The 14084-nt window shown below is 31.4% G+C and overlaps 1 protein-coding gene across 1 annotated transcript; it reads right to left on the bottom strand.

Moving 5' to 3' along the window:
• Positions 1–255: 255 nt before the first annotated feature.
• Positions 256–6587, bottom strand: LOC129895458 (protein trichome birefringence-like 19). Its single transcript, XM_055971179.1, has 4 exons — positions 6086–6587; positions 5801–5939; positions 1208–1497; positions 256–857 (listed from the first exon to the last, which is right to left on the bottom strand). Exons 1-4 carry the CDS (start codon positions 6481–6483, stop codon positions 335–337), a joined length of 1350 nt encoding a protein of 449 aa, XP_055827154.1. The 5' UTR covers positions 6484–6587; the 3' UTR covers positions 256–334.
• Between the last annotated feature and the right edge of the window lie 7497 nt (positions 6588–14084).

Below are 14084 nucleotides of genomic sequence, written 5' to 3'. Positions count from 1 at the left end.
TTTCTCTGCTTTTAGAACTCTGTGAACGGAGGGTGAGAAGAAGAGAAGGAGATCCAGTTGGCACATTTACTTGGGCAGTGCTGTTAAGTTTTTGTAGAACAAAATGCATCATATAAACTTCAAGCCGATTCTTAAAAGGATCCAAGTCAAGTACTTCATTTTCACTTCAAATAAAAAAGGAAAAACTACTCCTCAATCTCAAGCAAGTTTTTACTTGAAATCAATTATACGAATTTTCACACTAATAGTATTCTGATTAAGCTCATCTCCTTTCAATAAAAGTAAATAATAAAGATTACAATTTTTCTATAAAAGTTTGGATGAACTTAACTCTTTAGCTATACTGTTTCATAAACTGAAGTTTTTCTTCATGGGATCTCCTTCCCTCAAACTTCAACATATGAAGCAAGAAATCACTCCAAGAATCAATAGGACCAGGCAAACACCAATGCACACAATCATTATACAACACAACATTCTCATTTGGCCAATGCCCATATCTACTTGGATGACCATCTGGTCTCAATAACATGGCTTGTGTTGTGTCCAACAATCTAAACCTTTTCCCCTTTTTCTTCCCTTCCTTCTCTGCTGACTTAAATTCTTCAACTTGAATTGTATACAGCTCCAAGTTTAAGCCTTCTAAAGATGTTTCATTGCTTGTAAATGGCCTTCTCCTCACACAATTCCCACCCTTATTCCATTCTCCACCTTCAAAATGAGAAGGTGCAAATGTCCTAAGAAAAGTTATGCCCTTGAACTTTTCCAAGTTGTTGATGGTTCTCAAAACAGTCCTAATTGCTCTCTGGTAGCCATAAGTAGATGGGAGGTCTGCAACATTTGGAAGTCCACAATACCTGCAACAACGCGTTAATTTCACGTATAGTCACTGAACTTTATGCACACATTAAAACTATTTTTGTATTAAACTTTACCAACTATACCAGTAATATCACGAAGTGCTATCTTTTGTTGCATTAATTAATTAAATTTTTACGTACTGTAACAGTAAAGTCACTAAACTTAACCACTATAACGACAAAACTTACTCATCAAGGTGACTTTACTGCTATAACGGGTAAAATTTTGTGACTTCACTATTATATAGTTGATAAAGTTTAGTAAGTTTAATGGGACTAACATTCTTTTGTGACTTTATTGTTATAATTGAGTAAAGTTTAATGATCACACGTGAAATTAATCATACCTGCAGCCAACAAGTTGGTTGTTCTCATAGTAAACACTGCACCTAGTAAACCAGTGGCCACCATTGAAGATGACATAGTCAAATTCTTCAATTTGAGTTGCCCATTTGTCATCAGCTTCATCAAGATAAAGGTTGAAGAGACCAGTTTTTGTTGGACCATCAGCATCTGCTTCTTTCATTCTTACCAAGAATGGTGACCAATATGTTGCAAGGGTAAAATTGTAATCAACATATTTCCACCTTTTAAAATTTTCATCTGGACTAATAGAGACATCAATTGGATATACTGCCTGTACAGAAAAAAAAAACTCGAAAGCTGGTTAAACAGGACATGACACATCTCCAGTACATCGAGGATATAATTTTAAATAGGAGATCATGAAGGGAGAGATTAGGGTAGATGATTAGTGGATAGTCGAGTATTATCTCCCAACCCTGTGATGGAGCGGAGTTCTAGTCTGGAGCATCTATTTTGTTTTTATTATTATTATTATTTTTATGCTAGCATTATTTTATTACTGTTGTTATTTCATTTATTTTGACCATCTACGCTATTTTACTGTCTGGACTTTTCTTTCTTCATTATTTTAATCATTACTTTTTACTCTTGCTTTTCTTTCAAACTTAGGTGTTAGGACCAAAAATAATTAGGTGACATACGGAAGCTAGCAAAACAAATCTCGAAAGATCACGAGTAAGAAGACAAACGAGAAATACACTAAAAGAGATAAATATTTAACGTGGTTCGGTTAACCGACCTACATCCACAAGAGGAGATGAGCAATCCACTATATAAATATGAGAGTACAAAATATCAAGAGAAATAACCTCACACAATTCACTCAAAATATAAAGAGGTTCACACAATTGATAACGTCAAGTTGAGGGTCTATCAAAAATAGTATTTGTATCCATTTAAGATTACACCTATTCTTGTCAGACTCTAATTTTAAAATTATATTGAGTATGTTATTATCGTTTATCACCAAGAGCGTCATTTAAGTCAAGTTCTATAAAGAGGCAAACTAATGCTAATCAAATCAATACTAAAAGAGTTTTTACACTTTCACATTAGCTAAGTGACAATTACATAAAATCATCTATTTAACAGATATTCGTACCTCAAAAAATAAGACAGATATCCATTAGACAATCGTAGATTAAAAATAGATTTCAGTATAAATTTTTTTATATTATCAATATATATAAGTTAATTCAAAAATAAATTATTTAATAATTTTGTAGTTTTTCTAAAGCCATCATAGCTTACGTATTTTTTACACATAAGATATTTAAAAATAACACACAAAAAATCTGATAAGAATATTTTTTTTATTCAAATTGTAAGTGACAATAGGATCACTTCCTTTTGATTTTTTATTTAACAAATAATATAAAAAAATCTTTAGCTTAACAGTATATAGACATTATTAAATTATCTACTGAAACGAATATTTAGACATATGACGTAGCACATGTGGTGTTTAGCAGCCTGGACAAAAAAGGAGAAAAAAATACATTGATATTTTATGGGGAATCTGCTGGTTCCTGGCTTATTCTCCTACAAAATATTTTTAAATTAACAAAAAAATTATATTTTAAAAAGGGGAAAAGATAAAAATCCAATTTTTGGACTTTTGGTTATCAATTATTTAGTCAACAAATCTGTGCAAAGGAACAATTATTCTCTGAATTTCTCAACAACAATAACAACAACGACAATAAATAATAATAATACTAATAATAATAATAATAATAATAATAATAATAAAATACTACTATTATTACTACTACTACTACTACTACTACTACTACTACTAATAATAATAATAATAATAATAATAATAATAATAATAATAATCTAGCTGGACTCTTTCAGATTTTGTCACAATGGCTGATAACTTTGAATCTAATATAAATTATTGATGGGCGAATTCAAAATTTAAATAAAATAAATATATTATTATTAATATTGTTGTTATATAAAAATGGATTTAAAATTTATATTTAACAGATATATTTTTATTTTATTTTCATTAGAGTTTCTTTTTTGATTCTTATTATTGATTCATTGCATTTTTAAAATTATAGCATGGAACTAAATTCTTTTTACAATTTTGGTAATTTTCATGTAATATCTTACTCCGTGAAATCCGAAAGAATATTGAGACTAGTTTCACTGCTAGTAGTTTTAATTAGAGGTGAAAAAGAATATGAAAAATTGATTGAATCGATCGAATTTAATCGTATCAAATTGATTTATATCATTTTTTCTAATAAAATTGTGGATTTTTATTTAATTGTTTAACCATCTCGAACAATTGGGATGGTCTTTTTAATTTATAAAAAAAATTGAAAAATTCCCAAACGGAATAGTCTTACATGTATGTAAATATATTTTCTATATTAACAATATGTTAAGTTTAATATATAAATATATTTTATAATATTTTTCAATTAAAAATATAACCTAGGTCCTATGCCTTTGGTAACTGGACGACTTTGGGTCTTTGCTCATTAGCTATCCTTTAATTAAGTAGGTTTAAAATTAAAAGATAATATAACAGATACTCCATCAAACAATACGGAAAATCCTATGTATGCAAGCACTCCTATTAAATAGTTAAGATCAAACAATATGGCAACAAAGTTTTACATTCTTGATTTCTTGGGGAAGAAAAAGGAAATATTTTAATAATAGTATATTTTGAGGTGATACTTTAAAAATAAAATAAAAAATTCAAAAAATTAATCGAACTATACCGATACCGAAGAGAAACCGATATGATTAAGATATTTTAAAAAACAAATTTTATTTATACATTATAAAATACCCAAAAAAATAAAATGGTATAATTTTTTTAAGAATAATCGACCAAACCGTCTCATTTAATATAAATATTTGATCTAATTATATATAATAATAGAAATAGATAATGATTTCAATATGTTAAACTTGTGATTTTGAAAGAATAAATCAAACAAAAAAGAAAGAAACAAAAAGATTAAAAAAATAACCCCTAAACTCAATTCTAAAAAAACAAAGATAAAAGGGATAATGCATAAGTACCCCTGAATTATGACTGAAATTCCAGCGACACACATTTACTTAACTAGGGTTTTATTACCCTCCTTCGCCCACCAAACTCATTCTTTTCCGCATTTTTGTACACCTTTTGTGCTGATGTGACACTTTCAATCAAGTAAGTTGGTAGTGTTTGCACACACACGCTGTCACGTCAGCATATATATATATATATATATATATATATATATATATATATATATATATATATATATATATTATTTTTTTATAAAAAAAATATATTTTAATTTTTTAAGTTTTTAGTTATTTTTAAATCCTCTTACTTTCTTTATCTTGTATTTAAATAAAGTTAATACACGTAAAAAAAAAATTAAATTTTTCTTTAAAAAGTTCCATGTATTTAAACTTTTAAATTTTTTATTTTTTACCTTCATTCATTGTCTTTTCTCTTTTTATTTTATTAATAATTTTATTTACTCTTTTTATTTTCTTTTTCTTTTGATTTAATTTCAAATTTAATTCCAAATGTCATGTATTTAAAATACTGTAATTGCGAATGGATATCAAAATAAGTGAAAAATCAAATAAAACATAAAAAAAATTAAAACTTAAAATTAAAGGAAGCTTTTTAATTATTTTTTTAAAAAAATCCACATATTTTTTTAAAAATATTTAAAAGTGAAAAGATAAGAAATTAATGAAAGAAAACAAAATAAAAGTTTAAAGTGAGGAAGAAATTAAAATATATATTTTACATAGAAAGAAATAAAAATAATTAAATATATATGTTTTAATATCAATAATTATCTGTACTAACTAATTATATCAATTAAAAAAAGACATGTATCCAATTCTTACACTCATCACTTGTCTTTAAGAGAGTGTACATTTTCTGTGTCACATCAGCTTTTATGGTGTATTTATTTTATTTAAAAAATAATTTAGGAGGGTAATTAGACCCTAGTTAAGTTAAAGTATATTGCTGGAATTTCGATCATAATTCAGGAGTACTTATTCATTATCCCAAGATAAAATTAACAAGGTGAGCAAAGAATTTAAAGAACTAATTTTACTTGTAGAGGGCACCCAGCACTATGATATATTAATTTGAAGTTTGAAATTGTATTTAGTAATGCATTTTAAATTTCAAAAATTATATTTTTATTCATAAACATAAACTTGAAGTCCAAAACTTGTAGGTGCCTTCAATTAGAATTTTACCTAAACTCTGAGATACGTCTATCTTTGGTAAACCAAACCCAACCTATGCAATAATACACTACAACATGTGTGCACGCAACCCAATGTATCCAATTTTCTAATTCAAAATCCATAGGAAGTAATTAGCAACAAATATGCAAATACTATATAACAAGATTTAAATTATATATATTGATAGCATATGTAAAATTTCTTCACACACTCAGTATAACTTACTAAATTTCAATAGTGGTTAGTTATAATTTTTATGAGGTTTTTACATTAATTATTATTCATTCTATATCTTTTATATATCACCTGTTTGTATATAGAATTTAAACTCGTACCTGGGACAAGAGACATATTAAGGATTGCATATGGTTTCTTCCAACTGAATCTCCAACAAATGCCAATGATTTGTTCCTCATCATATCCAAGAATTGAAATGGGTTGAAGATAGGCAACTCACATCCCTTGGGCTTCCATCTATTGGAAATGTAAAATTAATTAGATTCATTTCAAGTGCATGAATTTTCTTAGTTCATATATTAAGAAATCAAATGTAAAAGTGCATTTACTATCTAGAATTAAATTATACATGTATGATTAAGACTAGAGAAACTCCAATATACCTCCATTTCAAGAAATCAGTATCGTGCCTCCCATATTTCATGCAATTTTGGTGTTCGTGGATCGCCCAACAAGTGTTATTCGTATAATATGGACCATCAGGATTTGAAATCCACTCTCCTATTGAAATATCACATGTTTCATCATCCATAATCTTTATCTCCACATCTACAATATGATATGTGGATGATTTTTCAGACTCATGATGGTTTGCTATATTTGTAGCATGATACCACTTAGAAGTGTAGTGAAGAGGGATAATACCTAGAATAATTAATGTTAAAGCTACAAGTATGAATACTTTTGGAGTTCTTTGAGATGCATTATTGGAGCACTTTTTCCCACAAGGGAACTCCATTTCCCTGGAGCTAGATTTTTCAACAAAGATGGGAGGAAGCATAAAAAGTTGAAGCTTTTAAAAATTAAGTTATGGAAAATGGCATCAAGAAAAAACAAAGGACTAGTTGGCACTTACATGTGACACAAGCAATGTTCTTGTAGTATACTACTGATTATTAGATTTAGTTGATGAAAATAAAACAATTAACAACTTGGTATATCTAGTTAAATTACATGAAACTTCTTTACGATAATGTCAATGGACATCTAGATGGCATAAATCCTTTACTTGTGCAAACAATTATTCTCCTTTTGGATTCAATTATTAAAACTTAAATAGTGAGAGAGGACCCAATTTGTCCAATCTATCTAGATGTATATTGGATAATTGAGGAGTACATTAATCAAAGTATTGCCAGTGTAAAATCTTTGGTGAATAGTAATTCAATTATGTAATAAATTATCACTTACCATTTTTTTTTGTTTTAAGAAAATTAAATTAACTTAGATTGCTCCTCATCTCTTGCAAGCCAATAGTAACATGCCAAGTGTCCCGACTTGTTAGCTTTATATGTACAAAAAAACATTAAATAGAATTACATGAACGAGGAGGGCCCGAGCCATCAGTGAGATACCACTCTAGAGGGGCATACTAACATTTCACTATAACAATAAAATTATATTATTATATATTTTCTATAAAAATATTTCTCTATAATAACTAAAAGTTATCCAGACAAACGACGTATTTCATTTAGAAATTGCCGCAAAATCATATTGGATTGCAAATTTTTAAGGAAAAAGATTCTAAAATATGCCATCGAATTTTGAGAAAGTCTCATTTATGTCATCCATTAATAGTTGAGTTCAATCATCCAACTGTTGTGCCATTATTTTTTAACACTACTAAAAAACTGCCAAAAAATGACAGAACAAAAAGCGACGGATTGCGTCGCAAATAAAATGCGACGGAGAAAACAACGTTGTCCTTTGTTTTTATTTATTTTTTAATTTTTTTTAATAGGAGCGACGGACAGTGACGCCTAGTCCGTCACTTATTTTGGCAGTTTTTTTCGCTAAAATTAAATATTATTTTTATATAAATATTTTATATATTTTATTAAAAAATAATTATTTATAAATTAAATATTATGACTCCGTCCGTCGCTTTATTTTTTTTATTGTTTTTTTAACGTAGCGACGGACTGGGTCGCTAATGTCACGCTCCGGGAGGGTACCCTAGGCGCGACCGGCACTCGAAAGCCATTTCTGGCCTTCAAGCGAACCACCTGATTCAGTCACACTATCATTCATTCACATTCACTCAGAGGAAGACTCAATCATAGACACACTATTCATAATATAAGGGCTGAGGGCCAATCACTATCAACTCAACAACAAATATAATAAGACTCCTCAAAAAAAAATAACAGTCCAACCTCCCCACACTCTAGTCTATGAAGCCCCTATCAAAGTCTAGAAGGTGCCAATGAAAAGTCCATGGCTACCAACAATCAAAATAAAGGAAACGACAATAAAACTATACAAGAAAGCTCAACATCCTCCAGAAGCTAGGAGGACTCACCAACTGGCTGGGAGTGTATGTGGATCTTCAACGGAGCGCCGGTTGATGATCTCTAGTACCTGTCACTGCATCATGAAACGATGCAGGCCAAATGACGTCAGTACATGGAATGTACGAGTATGTAAAATGTCCGAGTAAAACAACATCGGAAAAGGATCAACCAACTCGGAAATCTCAACTCATAAAGAAATGACAACTCACTCAAGTGTCCTAAGTCTAATAAGAAATGGTTTAGATGGGACCAATTCACATGCCATTCAACTCAACTGACTCGGAGCACTATCAAGACCTAAATAGGAGTTTCTCTTATGCGACAACCATCACTTATGAGCCAGTGATAGTACAACAATCAGACGTTGTTGCCACGTCCGTCCATACCTTGCCAGGGCATGAACGCCTCCCTAATCATGGATTCCATCGATTAGTCAAGTCCTATCATTTCAGGACAATAAAAGGGGAAACATCCAACTTTAACGGTTCGATCCCACGGGAAGCATCCGACTTTAACGGTTCCATCCCTACCTACGTTGGCGGCGTAGTTTTTGGGGTTCAAGTATGGAATATACTCTCACCTGCTTCGGTGCTCGATATTCCTCCCATGACTCCATGCTCTTAAGACTCCCTCCAATCATCTCAAACAAGCCCTCACGGCTAGTTTCATTTAGGACCTTGCCGACTCATCAACTCTATTCTCATCTCAACTCAATCAAGTCATAATGGCAAGTCTCATTTAGGACCTTGTCCACTCGTCAATTCTATCCTCCAATCAACTCAATCATTTCTAAATTAGATATGCATTTATAACATCTCACAAATATAACGAACCATTCCTCTCCTCATTTATCACCTCCTTAGGACTCGACACAACTCTAAGAATTTTAAACCAACAACTCAAGAGGAATAACACATTTAAGAAAATTGACACATTCAACATAATCACATGGTTAAAGAAATCAACCGAGTATATTAACAAACCATCTCCATCAACTCATGCTAACATAAAGGTTTTAGAAATTCTTAGCTCAACAACTTCAACACAATAAGAATCAAATTAATAGAGACAAGACTCATTCAAACATAAACCATATCAAGAAACTCCATTCTCATGGACATCTAACCTCAAAGAAGAGTAGGGCACATGGGTGGACAAAACCCATGCTTTGAGTAGCCTTACATACCTTAGTGAATACTTGAGGAAAACCTTGTGGTTGGGTCTTCAATGGAGAACTCGAATCTTGAAGCTCTTGGAACAATTCTTTGTTAAAGAAGGACTTGGAGAAGAAGAAGAGGAAGAGAGAGGATCTTTCTAGGGCTTTTCTAGAGAGAGAGAGAGAGGCTGAAAATATGTCCCCAAAATGTTCAAGGATGATACATATATAATTTGGGACAATTCCCAAATTGCCCCTTCTCAAAAGTTCTGAAAAATAGGCTAAAACGCTCCTGGTGCGATAGTGGCGCGTCGCGCCCTTACAGCGCCAAGGCCATATTTTCTGGGTTTTGGAAATTGTCTTGAAAACCCTGCACACCTCGTAGTGGCGTGCCGTGCCAGGGGCCAAACTACTGAGACATGTTCCTGGCGCGATAGTGGCGCATCGCGCCACTGTGGCGCCAAGCCCAGTTTTCCAGCAATTGCAGCCCAGGCCTAAAATTTCTGTCGTGCTAGTTCGTCTTAGGATCGTCATATTTTTTGACTCCGAACTCCAAAAATTACATTCTTGGTGGCGTTGGAAAGAAGACTCAATGACCTTTAATTTAATAGGTCGTAGGCCACCCAGATTGTCATCTTTCAAAAGATAGGGTCGTTAGAAGTCGACCCCTTAAACGAACTCATCCAAAAACTTAGCCACGACGAATCCTTTGGACTTAGCTTGGTCCTAGGGGTCCTTTGTGACCCCACATCACCTCCAACACTCTTCAATTTCTTAGGGACTCATATTAACTCAAGCATATACTTCACAATAAATGAGTTCAACCCTACACGTATACAAAAAAGGTCCGAATCTTAGGAAAAAATTTGGGGGGTGTTACAGCTAAGTCCGTCGCTACTGGTCAAAATTTTTGGTCAACATATTTAAAATAGCGACGGATGGTGTCGCTTTGTCCATCGCTTTTTGATCAAAATGGCGGTCAAATATTTTTTAAAAAGCGACGGACTTAGAGACGCTGTCCGTTGCTCTTTGTTAAATATGTTCAACACAGAATGTATTTTTTCAGTTCTCTCTCTCTCTAAACTCTCTCTTCTCTCTGCCTTCTCTCTACAAATTCATCGCCGCACCGCCTTCCACCGCCGTCCCCCCACCCCCTTCGCTGTCCTCCGTCAGTCAATCGCCGCCGCTGCCGTCTTGTGGTGCTTTAGGAGTATTATTCATTTTTAAGAGGTTAGGGCCTAAACCTATAACTAAATTTTAATTTTTTTTATTTGTCATTTGTTAATTAGTTGATTACATTTAGTTTGTTGTAGTTCATTTGTATATTGGATTGTAAAATTAGTGAATGTAGTTATAGTTTTGATTTTAGGGCTTAATTTAGCTTTGGATTGTTGAATTAGATTGTAAATGTTTTAGTAATTTGTGATGTTAGTAAGTTAATTAGGTGATTACATTTAGTTTGTTGTAGTTCATTTGTATATTGGATTGTGAAATTAGTGAATGTAGTTATAATTTTGATTGTAGGGCTTAAGTTAGATTTGAGTTGTTGAATTAGATTGTAATTTTTTTAGTAATTTGTGATGTTAGTTAGTTAATTAGTTTATGCCATTTAGTTTGTTGTAGTTTATTTGTATATTGGATTGTAAAATTAGTGAATGTAGTTATAGTTTTAATTTTAAGCTTTAAGTTAGATTTGAGTCTTTTGAATTAGATTATAAATTGGATAGTAATTTGTGATTTAGTAGTTACTTAATTAGTTGATTCCATTTAGTTTGTTGTAGTTTGTTTGTATATTGGATTGTAACTTAGGAAGTTTTGAAGTTTGAAACTTAAAGAAAAATATTGGAACTTAATTAGAGGCTTGAGTTTTAGGACTTTAGAACTTATAATTAGAATAATTTAGATACTTGAATTTTAGGATACTTAAATTTAGAAGTTGAACTTAATTAGAACTTTGAAGTTGAAATTTTTGTTTACTTTAGAAATCTTGTTGAGGTTAAACTTCCTTTTGAACTAATTAAGCTAATGTTGAACTTTAGAAGAACTTAGATACATGAATATAGGAAATTTTGAAGTTTGAAACTTAGAAAAATATTGGAAATTGGATACATTAATTATATATAGGACTTTAATTTAGAACTTATAATTAGAATAACTCATATACTAATTTTGAACTTTAGGTTTGTATAATATTTGAAATCTTTAGACTTTAGAATTAATTAAGCTAAGTAGACTTAGATATTTAAAGTCATGAAGTTGAACTTTAGGACTTTTGAAGTTAAACTTAGAAATTTTTTAGGTTTGTATAAATTTTGAACTCTTTAAACTTTATAACTAGTTTGAATAACTTAGATACTTGAATTTTAGGATATTTTAATTTATAACTTCAACCTGAATGTCATGAGGTTTGAAACTTAATTTTTACTTGAATTAATTATAACTTGAATTAATTAGAAATTGAAATTAATTATAACTTGAATTAATTAGAACATGAAATTAATGATAACTTGAATTAATTAGAATATGAACTTAATTATAACTTGAATTAATTAGAACTTGAACTTAATTATTATATGAATTAATTAATTATAACTTGAATTAATTAGAATATGATCGGGCACCTTTGAATTAATTGGATGCTGCCTCATATATTTGAAGAATTATGCCGGTATTGGGATACCGAAGAAATGAAGGCCTTGTCTAATCAAGGAAAAAAGCAAGAGCCTAAAGGGTGGCTCGTTGCACACCGGAGGTGCAAAGAGTGTTGGTACGATTCAGAGGGAGATGGTAATGTTTCTAAATTTTAAGTTTAAATTCATTTTCTGAAATAAATTATTTCACAAAATATTATTTCATTAATTGTATTTTTATTTATAGGAAAAAGAATTGAGACGCACTCCCTATCGCCATGAAGTCTTTAAAAAGACTCATGTGAAGAAAAAGACTAATGAGTCGGATCCGAATGAGTGGTGGAGGAAAGGACCGAACGAGTCAATGTAAGTTATTTAATATATATTATAATATATTTTGATTCTAAGTTTTATATATATATATATATATATAGTTTGAATATAACATTTATTTTCTAATATGCATCAAGATTATGAGCGGCACGTACGTAAGATGGGAGATTCGGTTCAGCTAACGCCTGAACAGTCCACTCAAATTTAGACAGAAAAAGTGGTTTGAAGCAACCACAAGGGCCGAATATATGGAATGGGCTCTAGGAATAATGTACGACGACTCCAATCAGGTTTAGAAGATATTGGATCATCGCGTCAAGCCGAGGCCATTGACGGGGTTCAGATATCTGCAATGTCTCAGCAAATTGCAGAACTTACACGCGCATTGGTAGAATCAGAAAAAAGAAGGATCGAGGATAAAAAAAGTATGAATGAACAAGTTGAGCAAATTAAAGAACAAGTGCTCAACCTCGTCCGTCAGCCTCCGCCCCGTTATTCAAGAGCTTCCACTCCGGATGATTCCGATGATAGTGATGAATATATAACAAATAGTCCTTAGGGTTCCCTATGTTAGCTTATGAACATTTTGAATTTTTTTTGTTAACTTTGAAACACTTTAAATCGTTCTAAATTATAATTTTATTAATTTTAAGTGTTTAATTATGTTGGTTATTATGTATTTTGCAGATTTTGTTTGTTGTTATTTGTGTTTGAATGGGCTGAATTGAATACAATTGAATTAAATTTTGATTGCAGGTGGGCAACAGAAACTGTAGGTTTCTGCTGTCAAAAGTGTTGCAGAAAAGCAACGGACAGGGTCCTTTAGTCTGTCGCTTTTCTGGTTTTTTGTTTTTATATTTTTTCAGAAAAGCAACGGACTAAAGGACCCTGTCCGTCGCTCTTCTGCAAAATTTTCAGATAAATAAAGCGACGGACGAAGACTAAATGTCCATCTCTTTTTATTAAATAATTTATTTTTTTTAAAAAATAAAAAGACAGTCCGTCATTTTTTTATATATATTTTTTAATTAAAAAAATTAGGAGCGACGCAGTCCATCGCTTTTTACGACCCTGTCCGTCGCTCCTTCAAAAGTGTCGAGCAAAAAAGCGACGGAAGTGACTGCGTCGCTTTTCCGTTGAGTTTGATAAAAAAGCGACCCAGTCCGTCGCTTTTTTGCGTCATTTTTGACAGTTTTTTAGTAGTGTAACGATCGGTTTTAACTCATCCACTATTTGTTCTTTCAGAACTCAACCAACAGATGCTACAACTATGCTAATGATAGAGGCGTAATTCTCGTCGGATTCATCGATGCAAACTTTAGTTTTTTATGTGGCGGAATCATTTGAAGGAATAACTCAAACTTGATAGAGTGTTTAAGACGGCCAGCCGCAACCATTTTGGGATTCAACTGCTTTCGTGACTTAGATTCTTTATATAGGATGATGTATAGATATTTCATCCCTTTCTTTGTATCATGGATGTATCAAATTCTTTCAACATTGAAGCAATAAAATATTCTTTGTTGTGTAGGTTTTTATTCATGAAAAATAATAATCAAGACCAGAAAAATAAGGATAAATAATAATATTTAATTTAAATAATTCATGTGGGGATTACAATCTTTATAAAATCTATTCTCTAATTCTTCTCCTCACGGTCATCAATTCAAGAGCTTTTCTTTGTACATGAATTGATGGGATACTTATTGGAATTTCACCATGAATGCAGAGCCAAAATTTAATCACAATCATGAAGGTACAAAAATTTGTGGCACACCACTTGGAGACGAAGACATCTTTGTATGCACAAGACTTGCAGATTAACACTTAAAAGAGTAGAGTTGCCCTATGTATTTCCTTCCACTCTTGTATTATGAAAACCTCTTTATATAAGCGCGAGCTAGGGCTTGGGGTATATTGTCCTCCAAGAAATTTCAGCGAACCTTGGGTTTGAAGAGCATGGGTT

This window comes from Solanum dulcamara, chromosome 7, assembly GCF_947179165.1.
Source record: "Solanum dulcamara chromosome 7, daSolDulc1.2, whole genome shotgun sequence".
Lineage (NCBI taxonomy): Eukaryota > Viridiplantae > Streptophyta > Magnoliopsida > Solanales > Solanaceae > Solanum > Solanum dulcamara.
The sequence above is the reverse complement of the archived record's forward strand: the minus strand, read 5'-3'. Positions and strand labels throughout refer to the sequence as shown.

What these genes read in the sequence shown, in the direction of transcription:
- LOC129895458 (XM_055971179.1), bottom strand. Translation starts at nt 6,483, where the DNA reads ATGCTTCCTCCCATCTTTGTTGAAAAATCTAGCTCCAGGGAAATGGAG. An exon ending in ACTGATTTCTTGAAATGGAG is followed by an intron (nt 5,940 to 6,085) that starts GTATATTGGAGT and finishes CATTTCCAATAG; the next exon opens with ATGGAAGCCCAAGGGATGTG. An exon ending in TAATATGTCTCTTGTCCCAG is followed by an intron (nt 1,498 to 5,800) that starts GTACGAGTTTAA and finishes TTTTCTGTACAG; the next exon opens with GCAGTATATCCAATTGATGT.